The sequence below is a fragment of the Corvus cornix genome, chromosome 21, assembly GCF_000738735.6.
Source record: "Corvus cornix cornix isolate S_Up_H32 chromosome 21, ASM73873v5, whole genome shotgun sequence".
In the NCBI taxonomy this organism is placed as follows: domain Eukaryota; kingdom Metazoa; phylum Chordata; class Aves; order Passeriformes; family Corvidae; genus Corvus; species Corvus cornix.
The window spans coordinates 3,491,991-3,514,843 of record NC_046350.1 but is presented as its reverse complement, the minus strand read 5'-3'; the positions used below and the strand labels follow the sequence as shown (position 1 = coordinate 3,514,843).

Below are 22,853 nucleotides of genomic sequence, written 5' to 3'. Positions count from 1 at the left end.
AAAAACACCAACATGAGTTCAGTAAAAATGTGCATGAAGTGTTCTTTTAAATTTAATTCTTGGATGTTTGAGATCAGTGGGTTTAAAGAGCTGTTGATGCCCTAGGAACTCTTAATGTGGTCACCAGCTCCTATTTGATCTGGCAGGAACAATTAAAAAATCCTATTCCAATGAAATTTTTAATTTTCTTTGTGTCCACCAAATGTCCTTGTGACAGCCATGTGAAAAGGAAAAGAAAAGATCGGATATTCTCCAGCTCATTTTTTTATTTTCCACAATTATTCAGTTATTATTATGATTATATGGTTACTCTAAAGAAGAATTAAACTTCTCTTTAAATGGGAAAATATTTTAACTCAGGTTTTAGCTGAAAATCTGCATTTTTTAAGCAGAATGTGGTAGTAATGAAATGCAGCTTTAACACAGCCATCTTTGAGTCCCTAATTCATTGGCAAAGTGAGACTCAAACAGTTAAATATTAGGAGCCAGCTTTAAAAGTTGAGGGGTTGTTTTAATTACTCTAAGATTGTGTTTATTTGCATCCTAAGCCTTGATAAAAGCCTTTATAAAATTCTATAAAAGCAGAGTTTTCTGTGTTTACCGGAGGCTGAAGTTCTCACTTACTCATTTCTTTTGCCTTCTTGGGTGAACAAACCCCGTGCACCACAAGATTTGTTATAAAACTGTGAGAATGGGCAATCCCCTGTCAGGCTCTGACTGAGCAGAGCAAAAACCTCGAGGTTAAAGCCCGTGTCAAGCCTGCTTCAGTTCAGTTTAACATTTAAAAACCTGCATTTGTCACTTTGAACTTCATTACAGCGATACTTTCAGCTCTTTGAAAGTATTGATGATATTTTGATCTGGGTGAGGAAGTCAGGGGAAAAAAAAATCGATTTTAAAAAATGTAGAGGAAGGTGAAGCCTAAAGAGCATTCCCTGTATCTGCATGGAAAAGAGCTTGGGAGCTGTGGAAGCTGGGATGGATCCTGTGTGGGATCCTCTTAGCCCAAAGTGGCATCTTTCCCCCTCACCTTGTGTCTCTGCATTGGCTGCTCTCCATCAGAAATAAGAGCCTCCAATTTTCTTCCTTTTTTTACCTGACAAGACAAGGAGAACTTCCTTCAAATGTTTTCAGTGGTTTGGATTTTAGTAAAAATTCCAGTTCTTTTATCTGCTGGTGTCAGGAGCTCTCTCCTCTTTAGCTTCCAGCGCTCTCTAATTTTCATGTTAATTAGGAATTAACCTTTTAAAATGTGTGTGTTGTATCCTATTTGTACCCTCTGTGTAGTCCTGGCTCCCTGGGGGTCTTGACTGGCAATGTGGCCTTGGGTTTTTTGCCTTTTAGACCCAATATTTTAGGATAAGTAATATAAAGCTGATTTTTTTTGACAAGGGAAAAGAGAGTCAGCAGCATCCCCGTTCAGCCTTTGACACGCTGGTGGATTGGTGGGGTGGGAAGGAAATGTCCACTTCTGTCTCTTTCCCATTAATCTGCCAAGCTTAAAGTCACTAAAACACAAAATAAACCTGCTCAGAGTGCCTGGATGGTCTTAGAATTTTTCAAAGTTAATACAGATGAAATCAAGGGTGCCACTGGGGACCTGAAATTGAGCATTTAGCAGCTGACTAAATAAATAAATGTTTTGCTAATCCCAGTAGGTACTTGCCTCTAAACAGCACATTAGTTTGTCCATATTTGCTCCAAAATAAACTCATAAATCACAGTTAACAGGAGAGTATTTTTGGATGTGCATCTGAAAGGTTTGTGATACTTTGTGTGTGTAAAATATCTGGTCGTTTTGAGAGCACCATTTCTTGAGCAAAATGAATATTGCCACTTTAAAACGAGAGGGTTGGCAGTTTATGAGGGGCATGCCATGAATATGAATTATCTGGCTGGGAGCAGGGCTGGTGCTGAGGAGTTTTGGTGTTGAGTGGCCAAGGCTGAGCAATTCCTGGGATCCTGAACCCCTCAGGCTCTCTGGAAGCACACAGGGAGTATGTTCCCTGTGGCATTTAATGAAGACTGGCAGGATTCACTGCCAGTTCAGCTTTAATGTTTCTGTAAAAATACAGCCATGCTTTAAAGTTCTGTGGGAATGGTTTGATATCCACGTGTAGGGGTGTCAGGCAGGAGCAGATTCCATGCAAGCTGGTCTTTGTTGGAATTCACAGTAAGAGGAGTGTTTGTAACTCCTGTTCACTTCCCCCAAAGGAAGCAAAGGATGCAGATTTCCTTCCCTTGTTTCTCAGGGCTGGCATGAGGTGTGCAGGATTTCTGGCTGAGAGGTGCGGGATTGCTGGCCTGAGATGTGCAGGATTCCTGGCCACAGAGGAGCAGGATTCCTGGCCACAGAGGAGCAGGATTTCTGGCCTGGGATGTGCAGGATTTCTGGCTGAGAGATGCAAGACTCCCAGCTTCAGAGAGGTAGGATTCCCAGCCTGACATGTCTGGGATTCCTGGCCTCAGAGATGCAGGATTTAAGGGCTGAGAGGTGCAGAATCCCTGACCAGAGAGATGCAGGATTCCTGGCCTGAAATGTGCAGAATTTCAGGCCTAAGAGGAGCAGGATTCCCAGCCTGAGATGTTCAGGATTCCCAGCCTGAGATGCTCAGGATTCCCAGCCTGAGATGCAGGATTCCTGGCTGGAGAGATGACGGATTTCTGGCTAAGAGGAGCAGGATTCCTGGCATCAGATATGCAGGATATAAGGGCTGAGAGGAGCAGGATTTCTGCCTGAGAGGTGCTGGATTCCCAGCCTTAGAGAAACTGGATTCCTGGCCCTAGATAAGCAGGATTCCTGGCCTGAGAGGAGCCAGATTTCTGGCCTGAGATGTGCAGGATTCCCAGCATGAGAGATGCAGGATTTCTGTCTGACAGGTGCAGGATTCCCAGACTGAAAGGAACAGGATTTCTGCCTGAGAGATGCAGGATTTAAGGGCTGAGATGTGGAGAATTTCTGGCCTGAGAGAAACAGGGTATCTGGCCTCAGATGTGCAGGATTCCCAGCCTGAGATGCGGGATTCCTGGCTAAGAGGAGCAGGATTCCTGGCATTAGGTATGCAGGATATAAGGGCTGAGATGTGCAGATTCCCAGCATGAGAGATGAAGGATTTCTTTCTGACAGGTGCAGGATTCCCAGACTGAAAGGAAGTGGATTCCTGGCCTGAAAACTGCAGGATTCCCGGCATGAGAGGTGCAGGATTCCCAGCATGAGAGGTGCAGGATTCCCAGCATGAGAGGTGCAGGATTCCTGGCATGAGAGATGTAGAATTCCCAGCATGAGAGATGCAGGATTCCTAGCTGGAGAGATGCAGGATTTCTGGCATCAGATACGCAGGATTTAAGGGCTGAGAGGAGCAGGATTTCTGTCTGAGATGTGCAGGATTCTCAGCCTGAGAGGAGCAGGATTCCTGGCCTGAGAGGAGCAGGATTCCTGGCCTGAGAGAAACAGGATTCCTGGCCTGAGATGTGCAGGATTTAAGAGCTGAGAGGTGCAGGATTCTTGGCCTCAGAGATACAAGATTTAAGGGCTGAGATGTGCAGGATTCCTGGCCTGAGATGTGCAGGGTTTAAGGGCTGAGAGGTGCGGGATTCCTGGTCTGAGATGTGCAGGGTTTAAGGGCTGAGATGTGCAGGATTCCTGGCCTGAGATGTGCAGGGTTTAAGGGCTGAGATGTGCAGGATTCCTGGCCTGAGATGTGCAGGGTTTAAGGGCTGAGATGTGCAGGATTCCTGGCCTGAGATATGCAGGGTTTAAGGGCTGAGATGTGCAGGATTCCTGGCCTGAGATGTGCAGGTTTCCCATGGCACAGGGCACTGCAGCACCGTGTGCCACCCCTGCCGTGGCCCTGTGCCAGCAGCCACTCGGGATTGCCATCATCCCCCCGGTCCGGGAGGCGCTGCCAGTTGGCAGAAGGCGAAATTGCTGAGTGAAGTAATCAAAGATGTCTGACATTTAGAAGTGAAACGTGTTTGCACCTTATCATGTTTCTTCCCAATGCTGAGTCCCTGTGTTCTGGGAAGCCGTGGGCCTGGTGCCCGTGAAAATGGACACGTGAGAGTCGCAGCAGCAGCAGCAGCAGCAAATATCTTTTCTTTCCCCAGGCAGATACCACAGAAGTTTTGGTCACAAAGTGCCCATTTTTCCCCTCAGGAACCTGCAGGGTCAGGTCTGGGTAAAAGGAACCTTTTCCCCCTGGAGAATGGACTCAGATATTAATAAGAAATAGCGTAAAACACATAGTCGTTTTGAGGCAGAACAGGGCATCTTCCACCAGTGAGATAAATATCAAAAACATCAAATGGTTTTTGGGTGTCAGTGCCCTTCTCACAGTCCATGAGCTTCTCCCTTCCTGCTCTGAGGCACCAGGTAACTGGAAACCCCCCAGGCCCCACAGCTGGTTCTCTGTCACCATCTCTGTCACCTCTCTGGGTATCAGACCTGCCTGGTTTGGGTGGCCCGGAGGTCAGCCTGTCTCTCTTTCCCAGCCTGGAGCAGCACATGGTGATTCACACCGAGGAGAGGGAGTACAAGTGTGACCAGTGTCCCAAGGCTTTCAACTGGAAATCCAACCTGATTCGTCACCAGATGTCTCACGACAGTGGGAAACGGTTTGAATGTGAAAACTGTGTTAAGGTACAGTGAGGACACCTGGGAGGCTTCACCTGGGGGGGTGCTGGGACCTGGGGGTGCAGGACACAGTGTCTGTGGGGGCTTCATCTAGGAGTGGGTGCTGGGATCTGGGGAGGGAGCATAGGGCAGTTTCCATGGGGCTTCACCTGGAAAGGGACACTGGGATCTGGGGAAAGGAGTGGTGGACACAATATCCATGGGCAGCTTCACCTGGAAAGGGACACTGGGACCTGGGGAAGGGCTGCAGGGGATGGGTGGCCCATGCTGGCCCAGAGCAGGGTGACAGAGGGAGAGGTGACCCTGCTGTCCCTGTCCCAGGGAGAAGAGGTGTCCTCACTGTCCTGGGCATCCCACTGGGGGTGTGGATCTCAGCCCTGTCCTGACCCACTCTCCTTTGGCCATTCCCAGCTGGGTGCTGGGGTGACGGTGAGGGCTGTGGGTGAGCAAAGACCTGTTCGACCAAGAGCACCACACGCTCAGGGAGGTGGCACACACCTGCCAAACCGTGAGCACCACATACTCAGGGAGGTGCCACAGACCTGCCAAATCGTGAGCACCACACGCTCAGGGAGGTGCCACACACCTGCCAAATCGTGAGCACCATACACTCAGGGAGGTGCCACACACCTGCCAAATCGTGAGCACCACATACTCAGGGAGGTGCCACACACCTGCCAAATCGTGAGCACCACATACTCAGGGAGGTGCCACACACCTGCCAAATCGTGAGCACCACATACTCAGGGAGGTGCCACACACCTGCCAAACCGTGAGCACCACACGCTCAGGGAGGTGCCACACACCTGCCAAACCGTGAGCACCACACGCTCAGGGAGGTGCCACACACCTGCCAAATCGTGAGCACCATACACTCAGGGAGGTGCCACACACCTGCCAAACCGTGAGCACCACATACTCAGGGAGGTGCCACACACCTGCCAAATCGTGAGCACCACACGCTCAGGGAGGTGCCACACACCTGCCAAACCATGAGCACCACACGCTCAGGGAGGTGCCACACACCTGCCAAACCGTGAGCACCACATACTCAGGGAGGTGCCACACACCTGCCAAATCGTGAGCACCACATACTCAGGGAGGTGCCACACACCTGCCAAACCGTGAGCACCACACGCTCAGGGAGGTGCCACACACCTGCCAAACCGTGAGCACCACACGCTCAGGGAGGTGCCACAGCCTGGCAGGGCACGAACGGAGCTCTTCCATGACCCGTTCTCACCTGTCCACCCCGCGCTCCTCATGCCACGAGCAGCAGTGACAAAAACCGAACAAAATCAGGTTTTCCCATGTAGGCTCTTCTCCTCCTGCTTTCCCCCACCTCCTGAAGGCGTTTTTCCCCCGCAGGTGTTTACGGACCCCAGCAACCTCCAGCGGCACATCCGCTCGCAGCACGTGGGCGCGCGGGCCCACGCCTGCCCCGACTGCGGCAAGACCTTCGCCACCTCCTCGGGCCTCAAGCAGCACAAGCACATCCACAGCACTGTCAAACCTTTCATATGTAAGTTGTCACGGCCATCACCAGCCCGGCGCTGGCTGTAATTGCAGGGATCCTGCAGAGGCCCCCCAGCCCTCCCATCCCTGGCCGCTGTAATTTTATAGCTCAGAGCATAAGATGAGGTTTTTTTTCTTCTTTTTCTTTCTTTTTTTTTTTTTTTTTTTGCATGCTCCCTGTTTTTTCAGCAAACATTCGTGGCAGTTTTTGACTTTCTTGACAAGTTAAAAGCTGAGTCTCTCAGCGGTCACAGCGATGCCATTTTCTCATATCTTTTCTTTCTCTCTTCTCTTTTTGCCTTAATCGTTTTTGAATGCTCCTGTTGGTGACATAAATAAATAGCTGGCTCAGCCTGATCGAAACGTTTTACAGGGGTGCCTCAAACCCTGGAGCCTTTGTAAAGAACTTGGAATAATCAGACATGAGAAGGTGTTTTTTACAAAGAAGGTTTTTTCTCCTTTATTTACTGCGTGTTTCATCTCGATAATGCTGGGAGCCAAACAAACAGCAGATGAACTGTGTCCCCAGTGCTCTCCTCGCTGGGATATTTCCAGAAGGGCATTTTCCCTGGAGAGCCACCCATCTCATTCCCTGTCATTCCCAGGGCTGTATATTTTTTTAATTGACACAGCACCCTCTGTTTGGATAACTGCGCAGGGAGGTGCATGGTGTCACAACAAAGCTCCAGGAACTTCAGGGATCACTTCCTGACACTTCAGAACACGTCGTTCAGGCACGGGCCGGGATCTGGGTTTGATTCCAGGCTTTGATGTTATGGCAGGGAAGCCACTGAGCCCACTCCTGCCTTTTTTTCCCTGTTGGTATAATGGGAACAGCATGCAGGAATATCCTGGGAGACTCATTTCATTAATGTCCCGAGATAATCAGTGTCCTGAGATAAGCAGCTGGGTGTCAGCAGAGGAAGAAGAACCCCTCCTCTTGCTCATTTTGCTGCAATCTTTCACTGGGCACATGAAAGGGATAATTTGACTCCCAGGATTGCTGCAGGGAGATGAGGGATTTCTCCTCATAATCTCCTCACTCTCACCTCATCAGAATTAGGGAGTTGTCAGACCAAATCAGCGGGTGGAACAACTGCAGAGGGATCCTGCCTGGTCAGACATGTCAGGTTGTTTTGTCCATCAGCGTGGAATCCATTAACAACTTCAAATCCACGAGGCAGGATTCTCCAGGAAGATTTTTTATCCTGGTTCAATGGAAGAAAAGGGTCTGTGTGTGTGTGTGTGTTTAATTTTTTAAAATATTATATTTGGCTTTCAAAAGACCCCAAACCTGTGACTTTATAACTGCAGAAATCAGAAGGGCAAGAGATGACGTTCCATGTGGAATTACTAAATCGTTGGATTTGACAGAAATCTTCCAGTTTTCCTGTTTTAGAAGGATGGTGGGAGCTCTCAGGGCTGTAGCACTTCCCTTTAGGGAATTTTGTGCAGTATTTATATATCTAACAACAATTCCCGGGGTGAAAAATGGAAGAACCCTGGAATCATGGAATTGGTTCAGTTGGAAAAGCCCTCTGAGATCATCAAGTCCAACCTTTAACCCAGCACCTCTGTGTTCACCATTAAACCTTGTCCCCAAGTGCCACATCCACAGGTTTTTCGAGCAATTCCAGGGATGGTGATTCCTGATTCCCTTGGAAAGAAACCAGAGATTGCTGTAATTAAGAGACTGTCGTGGAAATAAAATTCAGTAGTGCTGAATTTTCATGGAAAATAAATTCAGTAGTGCTTCCTTTCAGAGCTCTGGATATTGTTTAAGAAATGGGTTTAAGAAAACACTTTAAAATGAAGTAAAAAAGCCAAATAAACCCTTTCTTTGCAAGTCTAAGGTAGCTGAAATAATACAACAGCCATAAAACCCTGTGTGTGCACCAAGAGCAGTTCAGGAGACCTGGCCCAAGATTTTAAAGTGTGATTGCCAAAAATTAGGATTGGTTCAAACATTGCAACTCTTGTGATGATTTTCTTGTTCTGTCTGTGCTTCCCCTGCAGCTCTGGGCTGTGTCAGGGCCCAACAATGAAACTCTCTGGGCTCAGACAGTGCAGCCTAAATTTCCAGTGCAGTCAGAAACCAGAGCCTTCAGTGACACTCCTTTGGATTTTGGGGTGCTCGTCTGAACTAAAATGTCAAATTCATTAAATTTTATACATTTCTGCTTTGAAATTCAATTAGAATTTATTGTATTATGATATTTTCAGAGCTGCTAGTGAAATACTCCCCTGCCAGTCATTTGATACTCAAGCACTGAAGTAAATCCTAAAGATTTAGGAAAGATTTAGGAGACAATACAGGGAAAATCACGCTCACATGCACCCATCAGTAAAGCAGGGAGGGAGGAAGGAGCTCTGAGCAGTCCCTGAGCTGGAGTGTCAGAACTTGGATTCCTGTCCTTGCCTGTCCAAGCCCAAACAATGTCCTTCCCCTGCTTTGTCTCGGTTTCCCCGCTCACAAAAGGGTGATAACAGCAGTTCCCCGGGGGAAGGAGTGTGTTAATTCACCACCACATTTATTCCCATGTCGAAAGAGGCACCAGATAATAAAAAGTCACAGCGTTTTGATGTGTGGAAAAGTTTGGGGTGGGATTTTTGTCTCACTTCACCCTGTTCCTTCCACAGCAGCAAAGTCTGGAGGTGAAAGGGGTCATAAAAATCCATGTTTTGAAAGCTTGGTATTTACAGGTCGTTAAAGAAAACGCTGATGTGGCTTCACTTAGCAGGGCAGGGGTGTTGGACTGATTTAATGGATTAAAAAAAGAGATCCCAGCCCTGGCAGAACCCAGGCCTGGCTAGCAGGGGATTTATAGAGCAGCCCCCTGGAGGGGTTCTGTACCACTGAGGGCATTCAGGAAGGGCAGGTTTGATTAAATGAGGCAGAGTTCTTCTCCCTCCAGCCCTCATTGCTTCCTGCCATGCCAGGACTAATGGGAAGCAGATGAGCTGGGATAAAGAGATGTTATCATTAAAATGTATGATCAGGGCAGTGAAGTTGTGAGGGGACTGCAACATCTTCCCTATGGATCCTGGCTGAGAGAGCTGGGGCTGTTCATCCTGGAGAAGAGAAGGTTGTGTGGAAGTCTCACAGCACCTCCCAGGATCTGAAGGGGCTACAGGGAAGCTGGAGAGGGACTTTGGAGTGCCAGGACAAGGGGGAATGTATTCAAACTGAAAGAGGGGCAATTTAGGTTGGATATACAGAAGAGATTGTTCCCTGCGAGGATGGGCAGGCCCTGGCACAGGGTGTCCAGAGAAGCTGTGGCTGCCCCATCCCTGGAAGAGTCCAGGGACAGTTGGAGGGGGCTTGGAACAACCTGGGATAGCGGAAGGTGTCCCTGCCCATGGCAGGGGGTGGGATGAGATGAGCTTCATGTCCCTCCCAACCAAACCATTCTGTGATTCCATGATTATCCTTCCTGAAAGTTCCCCAAAACTTTGAGCAGAGGTAGCACATCCCCTCAGATTTGTGTGGAGCAACTTCTTGAGAGATCCACCAGGATGGGCTTCATCCAAAGGGAAAGGTGGTGATGTTCCACTGCTCTCCCCCTTCTTGCTCTGGGGAAGGGAGACCCCAGGGCTGCAGCGGGCGGGACGGGATGGGGCGGAGGAGGGAGGCTGGTGAATCCCGTGGCGAATCCCTGCCGTTTTCCTGTTAATTTCATATCGCTTTTGTTGTTGGTTCCTGTTGACGCTTTAGGTGAGGTCTGTCACAAATCCTACACGCAGTTCTCCAACCTGTGCCGCCACAAGCGGATGCACGCGGACTGCCGCACCCAGATCAAGTGCAAGGACTGCGGGCAGATGTTCAGCACTACCTCCTCCCTCAACAAGCACCGGCGCTTCTGCGAGGGCAAGAACCATTACAGCCCCGCCGGCATCTTCGCCCCCGGCCTCCCCCTCACGCCCACCTCCATGATGGACAAATCCAAGCCCTCTCCCAACCTCAACCACGCCAGCCTGGGCTTTAACGAGTATTTCCCATCCCGCCCGCACCCGGGCGGGCTCCCGTTCTCGCCCACACCCCCAGCCTTCCCCGCCCTCACCCCGGGATTCCCGGGGATTTTTCCACCCTCTCTGTACCCCAGGCCTCCCTTGTTACCACCCACGCAACTGCTCAAAAGTCCCCTCAACCACACTCCGGACGCGAAGCTCCCCAGCCCCCTCGGGAACCCAGCACTCCCGCTGATCTCCGCAGTGAGCAACAGCAACCAGGCCCCTTCAGGGGAGGAGAAATGTGAAAGCAGCCTGGAAAACTCCTACCTGGAGAAGCTAAAAGCCAGGAACAGTGACATGTCCGATGGCAGTGACTTTGAGGATGTCAATACAACCACGGGCACGGATCTGGACACCACGACTGGCACCGGCTCTGACCTGGACAGTGACGCGGAGAGTGACAGGGACAAAACGAAAGACAAGAGCAAACAAATGGAGACCAAGCCAGATTTCGTCAGCAGCTCGGTGTCTGCCAGTTCCACCAACGCCACGAGCGAGATCCCTCTCTTCTATTCTCAGCATTCCTTCTTTCCTCCCCCCGAGGAGCACCTGCTGCCCACCACGGGGGCAGCCAATGACTCAATTAAAGCTATCGCCTCCATCGCAGAGAAGTATTTTGGGCCTGGCTTTATGGGGATGCAGGAGAAAAAGATGGGTTCGCTCCCATATCATTCCATGTTCCCCTTCCAGTTCCTCCCCAATTTTCCCCACTCCCTCTACCCTTTCACGGAGCGGACCCTCAATCACAACTTGCTGGTCAAGGCAGAACCAAAGTCACCCAGGGACCTCCACAAAGTCGGCGGCACAAGCTCGGAGTCCCCCTTCGATCTCACCACAAAGCCAAAAGAGATTAAACCAATCCTGCCGCCCCCCAAGGTCCTCCCAGCCCCGTCCTCAGGGGAGGAGCAGCCACTGGATCTGAGCATTGGCAACCGCATCCGAGCCAGCCAGAACGGAGGGAGAGAGCCACGGAAAAACCACATTTATGGGGAGAGGAAGCTGATGGCAAGTGAGGTCTTACCTAAGATTTCCCAGTCCCAGCTGCCTCAGCAGCCTTCCCTGCACTACGCTAAGCCATCGCCCTTTTTCATGGACCCCATCTACAGGTATTAACATACCCTGCCTTAAGCCTTTCCCTAACCAGCTCCTTTTCCAGCTGACACCACACCCTGAGGCAGGGGAGGATGCAGGTTGGTTGGGGAGAAAAGTGAACATCTCCTGTAGTTGTCTGTACTTCTCAACACATTGAATCTCCTGAATGGAAAGGGCTGAGTAATTGCAAGGAGCCCTCATACTCAATGTGTGAGGAACACATCCTTGTTTTGATAAAGAAGAAACTTGACCTATTTAAGGACTCTCCCACGAGCCATCGCTAAGATGGCACTTCTGCTGGGGAAATTCCAGAGGTTTGATTCGATAAGAATGCAGAGTTCAGATGCCTTGGAGCCCCGGGCTCCCATGGCTTGGGAATGAGTCAGGAGCCCTGGGAGCCTGGAAATGCAGCTCTCCCACTGACTGACTTGAGGGCCTTTTGTGAGCCACTTCACCTTTCTTCCGCCCTCCCTCCCTCCCTCCCTCCCTCCCTCCCTCCCTCCCTCCCTCCTTCCCTCCCTTTTCCTTTTCTATTGCCTTTTCTTGGAGTTTTTCTTTCCGAGGAGCTGCTGGTGCAGACCCAACCTGCCGAAACGTGTTACTCTTGGAGTAACAAGTACTGTGTAAACACATGGTAGCATGTTACTACCCAGATCTCTCCCGGATACATTTCTCACAGATTTATCTTTCTTGGGAGATAACAAGGCCTTTCTGGTGTCACTTGAACAGATGGTTCTGAGGAGGGCCTGATGTGTTACGTCAGAATGAGCTGAACATGGAAGGCGTGTGTAGAGCAGGCTGGGTGAAGTTATCCAAATGCCAGCTAAACTTCCAGAAGGAATCAGCTCAGGAGGAGGCGAAAAGGGAAGACTTGGGGCTTTTGCTGCTTGAGAGCTTTTTATAAAACCTGTTTCCAAAGGAACATTATTAAAACTTTGTGGTGAGGGTGACAGTAAATCTGTGTGTTACCCATCTGGCATTGCCTTTGCATAAGGTGGATGTGGCATGTTTGGTTTTAGCAAAGTCCAGGGAAAAGACATGTCCTGAGCTAGTTTGACTTAGACATTGCCACCTCTAAATTAGCCATTGCCATGTCTAAATGCTCCACAGCATCCACTTGGATACGTGGGCTTGGCCTGGAGGGCTCCTGGATTCAGATCGTGGAGGTGAACGGTTTGTCCGGTTTGTCCTTGCATTCCTTGTGCTGAATGCGTGGTGATCCTTGCTGTGCCCAGCCTGCTGGAAGGTTGATGGCTGTTCCCCCGCAGGATCTGCTGTGTCCCTGGCCCTGGAAAGCCTCAGAGCCACCGCGGTATGACGGTGCCAGCGCCGGGATGGGCACTCAAAGAGCTGCGAGCACCACGACAGCGCCGATGTCACCGCCGGCCGCTGTCGCAGGGCTGATAACTGTGGGAAAAAGTGATGTCAGTGTCTGGCCAGGCCAAGGAGCTGTCGGCTGGGATGAGGATTAGTGAGCCCTCAGTGCTGAAAACGAGCGTCTCTCGCTCTGGCAGCTCTCAGGGGTGACGTGCCCGCACAGTGCCATCTGGGAGGGGGACACCTCCCAGCCAGAGAGGTGCTGTGCCCTGCCTGGCACCCACCGTGGCCATCTCCCCCTGGAGAAATCAGGCATGGTGTGAGCAGCGTTCGTAAAAAGTACTCCTGGAAAGAAGAAAAAAAAAAAAAAATCACTAAATGGGATAGAAAGGCAAAAGAATCCATGTAGGGTCCTGCCACCTCTGGGCACGTTCAGCGGGAATGCTGAAATAACACAGCTTGGGAAAGGCGCTGCCAATTAAAACAGCGGCCTCGGGAAAACCGTAAAGGCCCAGAAGACAGATGGAAGGGAAGGATGGGGGCATCATTTGTTGCATTCCATGGGATGCACATAGTTTTAGTCATGTGTTAAAATAGAAAGTCAGCGGTGGCGTTGCTTGCGAATCAGACTTCTGATGTAATGAGCGAAACAGCCCAGCTTCCAAGTCCCAGCTTGAAAAATATGGAAATATTTTGTTTCTAAACTTCCCTTTATCAGACTCTCTCACATCATTTGGCTCCTCCGTTTTTTTGCTCCCAAAGGCCACTTAAATCCTTGACATTTTCTCCTGGTGATATAATTAATGCAGCCAGACAGCCTGAAATGGGGGCATTTTTAGCTCGGCCTGTGGGGGTGACGTTCTCAGGCACTGGGCCGAAACGATCGGCTTAATCCTCCGGGCGCTGCGGAATTCGGCTCTGACGGGGACGTTCGGACCTTGTGTTCCCATTCCCGGCTCTGGGAGATGGCAGAGCTGGGGAAGTGCTGTCAATTCACCAGGTTTTACGCATGTGGAGCAGGCAGGGCTCTCCCCAGACGGCTCTGCTGGGATCAGGGATGTTCCCTTGGATGTTTCAGCACCTCACGGAGAGCAAAGCTGTGCTCGTCAGGGGGGCTCAGGGAGCAACTTTTTACTTTTCTTTGGTTTTTTCTGGCAACTCAGCCCCATAAAAGCACGTCCCTTCCAAAGCCCCTTAATTCTGACTGCATTTCCAATCCAGCTCTTCTCTTTCCCTCTACCCAAGAAGAATTAAATTCAGATTAAGCACAGTTCACTGGCTGCACTCGGCAGGGCTCTTCTTTAAACTCTTTGGTAATTTGATCCACACACCAATCAGCTGAAATGCAGCTAAAATAATTTGCTCTCAATTTATGCTGGACTAATGTAGTTAAAATCACTCTTACTCTTGGATTTCTACTGGTTTAGCTGGATGGACTCAATTCCAGCTGTTTAAAGATGCAGCTGTGTTTGTTGGAGTTACTTCCACAACACTTTTTTTCCCTCAGAGAACATCTCAGTTTGTCTTTTTGGTGGTTCCACACTTGGGTTTCCCTGGAAGTAGAATATTTTGTGGAAGCAAAGCCAGTATTTTCAAAAGTAGGAGCCTCACATTAGGGTCATTTCTGCATCTCAGGTGCTTAAACATGAAATATTTGAACGGGCTGAGGTGATATCAGAACAACTCGGGTTTCTGAGTCGCTTTAGAATTCTCCCACCAGTCCCTCACTTTTTAAACCGTTGTCCACATGGGCTTGCCAAAGAAACTCAATGCAAATTATGTCTCAGCTGCGAGGGAGGAAACAAATATGAAACACCTAATGATTTCAGCACGCTTGGGGCTGCAAAGTCTGGCCCACTGTTAACTCTTCAGATAAACACAAACTCTCAAAGAAAATTTTTTCTCCATGCAGGGGCTGCCTGCTGTGGACTCTAGAGCTTCTCCTGCTCAGACAATTTTGCTCTAAATGCAGGGTTTTCCATGACATTTCACAACAGCAGAGGCTTATAAACCACTGCAGCAGAGCAGGAGCAAAATGTTTCCTTAGTCAAAAATACTGCCCGAAGGAGGGGATTTCTGTTTATGTTGTTTCCAGCACTTTCTGCGGGGTAATTGTGCATCAGAATTTGTAGCGTCCAGAAGAAGGGGGAGGAAGACATTTGTGTGAGCAGGAGAACAACCTTGTGTGTAACTTAAGCACGGTGTGGCTGCGTGGGGCTGCCTGTGAGGTATGTAACCCTCTGTGTTGTTGTCCAGCAGGGTGGAGAAGCGGAAGGTGACAGACCCCGTGGGTGCCCTCAAGGAGAAGTACCTGCGACCCTCCCCGCTGCTTTTTCACCCCCAGGTAACAGCAGTGACATTGTCGTGCCGTGCTGATGGAATGCTGAGGTGGAGCTGGTACACACAGATCCCTGGGATCACTGGGGTCAGACTCTTCCTCATCCAAGGGCTTGATTGGAAACTCCACTATTTTCCTACCAGTTCCTTCCAGACACTTTTAATTCACAGTTGGAGGATGATGGCAGTTGTGCCTTGCTGCTTCTTTTTGCCAGAAAAACTGAGCAGCTCATAGGATCTGCCAAATGCCTCTTTCACAGAATGCCTGCGTGTTTTTTCCTCTGGGAACACCTGGGGGGGTCATCTAAAGCGGTACAAACTAGAGAAGGACTGCGCAGCCCCCAGGCAGCAGCATTTTCTACCTGCCTGAAGCTCTCTTCCATCCCGAGGAGTGCGTGGAAGTGGCGGGCAGTGGGTTCAGCCGTGCTGCTCCAAAGGCGTGCGACAGCCTCCAGCTATCCCCGTCCCTCCTGCTGTGCCCAGGCTGGGATCCCAGCCCCGTGGTCCTCATTGTGCTCTCCTTTATATTCACAGGCATTGTTCTCCCCTGATAATGTTTCCCACCTTAGATAAATAACTCGCAGGTTTGTGAAAGCTGGGTCCTGGTTGCGTTCACAGCTAAACTTAGTTCCCTCATTGTTTCGCACCAACCTCAGAGTTTGGTTAATAACTTCCCCCGATTTTTCCTTCATCCAGGCTGGATAATGGTGACAGGCTGGCCAGGAACATCCTGTGTTTGTGTGAGTTAGAATAGTGGGGATATCTGCCTGTAAAGAATCTGATAGCAGGGAGGAGCGTGGCAAAGCAACCCAAGGAGACGATGAGAAACGTCCAGACCCCGAGCAGGAGCAAGCTCTGGGTGGAAGGTTGTTAACATTGTTCCCGAAATCCTGACCACGTCCTCTTCCCATGGCAGTGAAAAGATCTGGAAGGTCTGGTTATCTCTAACAGCTTATCACGCAGAATAGCCTCAAATTTACAATCACTCCAGCCCAAAGCTTCCTGATAACTGATTTTTAATAGGGCGAGCGCTGTGCTCAGATCACTCGATCTGGAGAGGCGCCGTTCCCATGCTGCAGTCAGTCAGGTGTTCCAGGCACAGCGAAGGAACACGGGGCATTTGTTCCAGAGTATGGGAGGTTTGGAACACCAGATCCCTTTCCAGTATTATCACAGAATCACGGAATATCCTGAGCTGGAAGGATCATCCAGTCCAACCTGTGCCCTGCACAGGGCAGCCCAACAATCCCACCCTGTGTCTGAGAGCTCTGACAGCCTTGGGGCCGTGACAATTCTCTGGACCCAGCATTCCTAAGAATTCTGGATCCTGGATCTTTTCCTAAGAAATCACATCTCCAGGGCTCCTGCTTCTGCTTTCTTCATTAGGACCAACGTTCCCGTGCCTGGTCAGTCAGAGTCACGTTCTACTCGGGCTTGTCTCACTCTAAACACGAGTCTGGTCTCGGCCTTTTCCTCTGTGACTAATCCCCTGCTCTCTTGGAGTGCCCTCACTGGGATGTGATGAAGCCAGAAGATGTGATAAAAGCATTCAGGAGATGTTTCCTCTCCCAAAACGAATCTCAGGCAGCTCTTATTTCTTAGCCAGTCGTTGGCAGAAGTTCCTGTGCTCTCTGGGAGTTTTCCTATGCTGTCTATTCCAAATGAAACTCTGGACAACATAAATAACCGGTGTAACTTTTTGATAACTTAATGGAAAGCCTTTCCTCACCTGTTACGTTTCCTTTCTTCCCCCTTTCTGTTTTACAGGCAGTTGTTCCCTAAATAGCAAAGTGCCTTTGCCACTGGAGAGGCCGTGGCCAGTGTTTAGAATTTTAAAACCAGCCTACGGCTCTCAAGCCAGCAAATATCTCTGACTAAGTGCCTAAAGAACAGGGCACAACAAAGGAGAGCTCCAGGTACCTGGGCGAAGGGCTGAGAGCACAGCTCTGAAAGGTCCGGAGAGCTTTTTAACGTGATGGTTTTGTTGCATGACTGGCAGCTGGGGCAGAGCTGGTGCTGTAAATGATAAAGTAACCTTTTCAAGTGGCTGGTGCTAAGTATTACTTACTATTTATCATGGGCTGGGAGCCTCCAGCTAAGGGGCTGTGGATCTATTATCGGGAAATGGGGGTTACTGCTCCTCTCTTTCACAGCTTATGAATGGTTGTCAGCCCTCCACAATGTCTTCGGGGGTGATTAAGACAACTTTTTTTCATTGCTGTGTATTTTTAAACAATATCTTGGCTCTCTCCCCCCCTCTGCCTCCCCCTCTAAAGCCCAGTTTAATAAAGTGTAAACGTGCAAAAGGTCAGCCCTTCCTGTACAATCGAGCATCTCGGGGTGATGTATGGCTTCCTCCTGCCTTCCGCTCCTCGCTGCCGCCCCGGCTGCTCCCGCCTGTCCCCGTGATGTCAGCGCAGCCAGGAGGCAGCTTTATTGCTGCCTTGTTTGCTTTATCCCTCTTTTCTGCCCCTGCTATCTCGAAAATGCTCTCAGGAGTGCATGAAGCTGGATGTTGGAGATGTCGGCAGCGTCCTCCGAGCTGCGTTGCTCTCTTGGACTTGGATTTCCTGTTGCGCTGTAATGAAAGTAAAAGTGCTGTAAAAGTGGATTTTTATGCACTTCCATTTTTAATTTTTTTTTTTTTTTGCACATAGTCCAGCTTCAGTTTTTCCTTCTTTTGCTTTCCCCTGCTCCTGTATCTCCAGGTTGTTCCCTTTCTCCCTCTTTCTGGTGTGGTGTTCAATCTCGTGTCTGTGAGAACGTGGCCAAGTCATACAAACTAAATCTGATAAAGCATCCAGGGATGTTCTGCTTGGTGTCCCATCTCCAGGCCTGCCTGCCAGCTGCTCCCATCCCAACGGGATGTGTAGGTGTTGCTCCTCCTGACCGTAACTCACCCAGCCACCGCTCACATCCAGGGGTTTGGCTGGAGCTCCCTTTCACTCCAGGAAGCTCAGCCATCTCCCACCCATCCTTCCACCACCTTTAGGAGTTGCTGAACCTTCCCTACCCATAATTAAAGTGTTGGCCTCTTCACCAGGCAAGCTCCCTGTGGAGACTGATCCCAACTCCTCCTCTTCACCCCTTCAGCCTCAGCTTCTCCTCAGCTCCCCGAGCAGCCATCACATATCCCTCTCACTCCACTTTGGCCAGGATTCTTCTGCTTTGGGCCCAAAAATTTTCTGTCCTCCCTATCCTGGGGTTGTGTCCCTGCCTGCCCACCCACCCCTCGCTGGCCTGTCCCTCCGAGCCCCCAGGATGCTGTAGGAGCCGTCAGACCTCTCTGCTTCCCAAGACTTTGGTTTGGGTTTGCATAGTGAGTTCTACCTCAGGCATCTGACCATGGTATTTGCTTTCAGTGTTATCCCAGGAAAAACGGATATCTCAGGTGTATTCTGAGATTAGTTTTGATCTGAAGTGCTGAAAGCGAGCACAGGCACGCTGCAGAAAGTGAACAAGTGCTAGTTTCTGGGACCTAAATGCCTGGCTTTGCCATCTGTGCCTTTCCTGCTTTCTGCAGGACCAATACACTACTCCTGCCTTTCCTGGCTGGATTCAGTGGCTCCATTTCCCGCTGTGCCTCCAAATTCCAAGAGAGCAGACACCAGCAGGAGCCTTTGCCCAACCAAAACTGGTGTTCCTGCCTCAGATCCTGCCCTTCCCGGGGATTTTACCGACAGGAGCTCTCTCCTTGTCCTTGCAGATGTCGGCCATCGAGACGATGACAGAGAAACTGGAGAGCTTTGCAGCCATGAAGGCCGACTCTGGCTCGTCCCTGCAGCCCCTTCCCCACCACCCCTTCAACTTCCGATCGCCGCCGCCCACGCTCTCCGACCCCATCCTGCGCAAGGGCAAGGAGCGCTACACCTGCAGGTGAGCCGGGCATCCCACGGCATCCACAGCGGTGTGGAAACACCCCAGGATGTGGAAACACCCTGGGATGTGCCACCCCAGCTGGGCAGCTGCGCTGGGCACCAGCACGGAGCGGGGCAGCTCCACGCCGACGTCTCTGCCAGGAGGGAAAACAAGAGGCGGCAAAATGAGAGCAGAGCTGGGATGACTAATTCCCTCAGAAACAGTTTGTTTTGTCTGGTAGGAAATCAGCATCTTCTGTTTGCTTTGTAATTTTTAATAACCTTGGGAGCGGATCTGGAGATTCTCAAGCAAACCCAACTCCCCAGGCCAAGTCTCTGGTGTTCCCAATGGCAGTCCCGGCTGTATCCAACCTCAGCTATGGAAAAATGATTGAATTTTAAAAAACAGCATGCAGGAAACAACTTTTTCAAACCCAGTTCTATCCACAGAAGTCCTCACGTACCCATCACTGCTCCAAATTGGAGCAGATCACGGGTATTTAATAATAAACCTCTGTCTGCTGTCGCAATTTTACCTCGAGGTTCTCATGGTGGCTCCTGCTGAGGAGATTTTTTTGGGTGCAGAAAGTGGGTACAAACCTTGGTTGACGTGTCTTCTATGTTCTACTTTGCCACAAAAGCTGCAGGCTCGGATTTCAGTTGAGTATTTAGAAATTTGAGGTTTCTACTTACAACAGGGACTAAACTTAAATTTTAGATGCACACTCACAAGTTACCATTTGGATTTCCACTGCTGGGGAACACTCACATTAACCGTTCATCCTCAGGACAGCTGAAGGTCCCTGAAATTAAGGAAGTCTGTCATAGCTTCCTCCTACAATAGGTTTCATAGTCACAGAGTGCAGCCCCTCATCCCTGGTAATTTTTTTCCCAATTAGTGTTTTTATTTATACCTTTTTGATTTTACTGTGAACCAGATTTATTGTGGAACAGAGTTCCTTCCTTTATTAATTTCCTGTGGCTGTGTTTGCCTGCTCTAAGCAGCCTGCCAGCCTCCTAACCCCCACCACGGTGCTGCAGCCTTTATCCAGAGGAAAATTCTGTGAATTCCAAGGATGAAAGAGCAGATTCTGTATGATGACCACATCAACAGGGCTATAAAGGAGATGCAGAAACATCTCAAGTGCCCATCTGACCAGGCAGTGATTAAACCCTCTGTACCCTGATGCAGGAATGCTGTAGCTAAACCATGTCCTCAAGTGCCGTGTCCACACTTGCTTTGAACACTTCCAGGGATAGTGACTCCACCGCCTCCCTGGGCATCCCATTCCAACAACTGACAAGCCTTTCTGTGAAAAAAAATTCCAAATATCCAATCTAAACCTCCTCCAGTGCAACTTGAGGCCGTTTCCTCTTGTCCTGTCCCTCATTCCCTGGGAGCAGAGCCCGACCCCACCTGGCTGCACGCTCCTGTCAGGGAGTTGTAGGAGTGAGAAGGTCCTCTCTGAGTTTCCTTTTCCCCAGGCTGAGCCCTCCCAGCTCCCTCAGCTGCTCCTGGAGCTCTGATGCCAGCACAGTGACCCCTGTAACCCCGGGGTGGCAGATTCGTCCTCCCCATTGTCCCCCTCGGCTGCGAGCGCACGAAGGGGTTTTGGGAGCAGTGTCAGGATGTGCTGTGGCATCCCTGGGCTCTCCTGATGGTTTCCTTTGGCTTTCCCTGTCCAGGTACTGTGGCAAGATCTTCCCACGCTCAGCCAACCTGACGAGGCATCTGCGGACACACACTGGAGAGCAGCCTTACAGGTGATGTTGTCCCCCATAAAAAACCCTTTCCCAAACACTCCTCACTCACCACTCCGGTATTTTTCCTTCCCCCCCCCTTCCATAAAGCTGTGCCAGCAGAATTCCACAGGCCTGGAGCATTACACAGAGTGATTCATAGGGTTGTATATTATGTGTACCAGCCAAAAATAATCAGGCTTGGCAGCTCGAAGATAGACACTTAACTTATATTTAGATGTATGCTGGCAAATGAGGGCTCTGATTTGCAGTGTTGTTTCACACTCACGTTCACCATTCATCTCAAGGACAGCTGAAGGTGCTGAATGGCTCTGAAATTCGGGCTGGTTTGAAGGGCTTGCCAGGACCTTCACTGCTGGGGCTAGCTGGGTTTTTTTTTCCTTTTCTTAACGAGCATCAGAGGTGCCTGGAGTAAGGGATCAAAACCACAAAGGCAAGAAAAACCCTGTCAATTTACCTGCCTTCAAACTGAATTTTGGTAGTTCCTGAGCTTAAATCAGGGAGTTTAAAAGGAGGTCTGGGAGTGGGGGGATTCACACAGAGTCTCACACGTTTGTGAGTGTTTAAGGTAGGAGGCTGAGCTGTTTTCTGTCAGTTGGGGACAAGGTGATGTGATTTTGATGCTTCAGTGTGCACAGGGACAGTGTCCCAGCCCAGTGGATTCTGTGGCTCCTGTCCAAGTCAGGGTTTAAATCTGAATAAAATTCACAACAAAATGCACATATTATCTGGGCCTAGGTGTATAAATAACTATTTCTCATGGAAATCCTTCCCCTTAGAATTTTCTCCCAGTGCTTTACAAACAGTTTAAAAAACTTGGGCAAAAAATGCCCTTTTTTTTTGTTAGAATGAGGTCCAGAAATGAGCAAACCTGAAGGAATGGTGAATCGAGAGCTCGCTGCAAGTCCAGCATTGTGTTTGCCATGACGTGAGCGAGTGTTTTGCAGGTTGTCAAACAATGGCAACAATTCCGTTTCTCTTTGGGTAGCTGACATTGCAGCGTTTCATCCACAGCCATAAGTTCACAACAAAGCAAATGGAGCAGTTATGAAATAAAGAGAAACACAAATTTATGAGCAGCAAAAGGCCGTGTGGTCAAATACACCGCATTTTTATGCTCAGTTTAACCTAAGAATTGACTCTCCCACATTGTAATCCCTGCTACACTGAGAATCACGGTTATTTTCCTACCAGAATTTTAAGTGTAGACATTAGGTAAATTCAAAATACACCACCCCACCACCCCCCCAAAAAAGCAGACATATATTTTGGATCCATTCCCTGCTGTGATGTTTGGGGTTGTGTTATTTGAGATGCCTGAATAGGTCCTGCGTGTTCCCTGTCCACGGAAACACTCACTCCCGATTATTCTGAGATTGTTCCTTCGGTTTTTCTTCCAAAAAAGGAGACTTGCAACTTAACAAAGGTTAGGAAAATAAAGATTTATTTGATCTGGTCTTCTCCCAGCAAATAGCCTGTGTGGGTTTTTTAGAGGTCTGACTCCTGGACAATGTTGCATTCTAACAGCACCCCGGAGAGCCGGGGCTGCGTTTACAGACGAGCTTTAATTATCATTGATTTGCTTTTCCTCTCAGAGAACTGAGATTTGCAGCTTTGGCAGCCAGGCTTGTTTTGAAAGCTTGGTTTTTAAGTGCTGACTTCAGGCAGGTAAAAGGAGGTTGTTGACTTCTCAGTGTTTTATTGTTGTCTCCTTTGCAACTTTGCTTTTGATTGTTCAATTTTTATTTTTTTTTTACCCTGTCACTATATAAAAATATTTCTATATATAATAATTCAAATATTAATCCAAATATTAATTTAAATGTTCTTAAAGACAACAGGCTAGAAAATAAGGTGTTTTGGGTTCGATTCCTGATTGCCTTTGGTCAAGTGATGGGTTTTTTGGAGTTTTTTGGGGGCAGTTAGGAAGTCACTCAAACTTCTTACATGTCTAATTACGCATAAAGTAGGAATTAATAGCATATGAGCAATAAAGGAGGCAGATTTTTTTTATAAAGGGAAATTGCAACGTGTTTTCTGAGGAGTGAGCAATACCTGGTAATGCACTTCCTAAAAATCAAGTGAAACACTCCGAGACCTTGTGCCCTACAGCAAAATTCAACAAGTTTCTTTTCCCTCTTTTATTTTTTCTGCACCAAACCTGAAATTCAGCGCTATGAATTTCAGAACTCAGTGATAAAAAGGCCCTTGGAGGCCTCGTGTCCTGTTATCTGCATTAAGCTGGAACTCACAGCCACACCTGACATCTCCTAAGATTGCACACAGTTCGATAAATATTGAAGATATTTCTCATTTTCTGGTTTTCAAAA

The 22,853-nt window shown here is 49.1% G+C and overlaps 1 protein-coding gene across 2 annotated transcripts in view; it reads left to right on the top strand.

Moving 5' to 3' along the window:
• PRDM16 (PR/SET domain 16) overlaps window positions 1-22,853 on the top strand; it is a 290,701-nt gene that overhangs the window by 253,844 nt on the left and 14,004 nt on the right. For both annotated transcript variants that reach the window (XM_039564043.1, XM_039564044.1), the window contains exons 7-12: window positions 4,492-4,639; window positions 6,002-6,155; window positions 9,864-11,265; window positions 14,825-14,912; window positions 18,612-18,781; window positions 20,449-20,526. In XM_039564043.1, coding sequence (XP_039419977.1) covers window positions 4,492-4,639; window positions 6,002-6,155; window positions 9,864-11,265; window positions 14,825-14,912; window positions 18,612-18,781; window positions 20,449-20,526 — 2,040 coding nt within the window. The remainder of the gene's footprint in view (window positions 1-4,491; window positions 4,640-6,001; window positions 6,156-9,863; window positions 11,266-14,824; window positions 14,913-18,611; window positions 18,782-20,448; window positions 20,527-22,853) is intronic.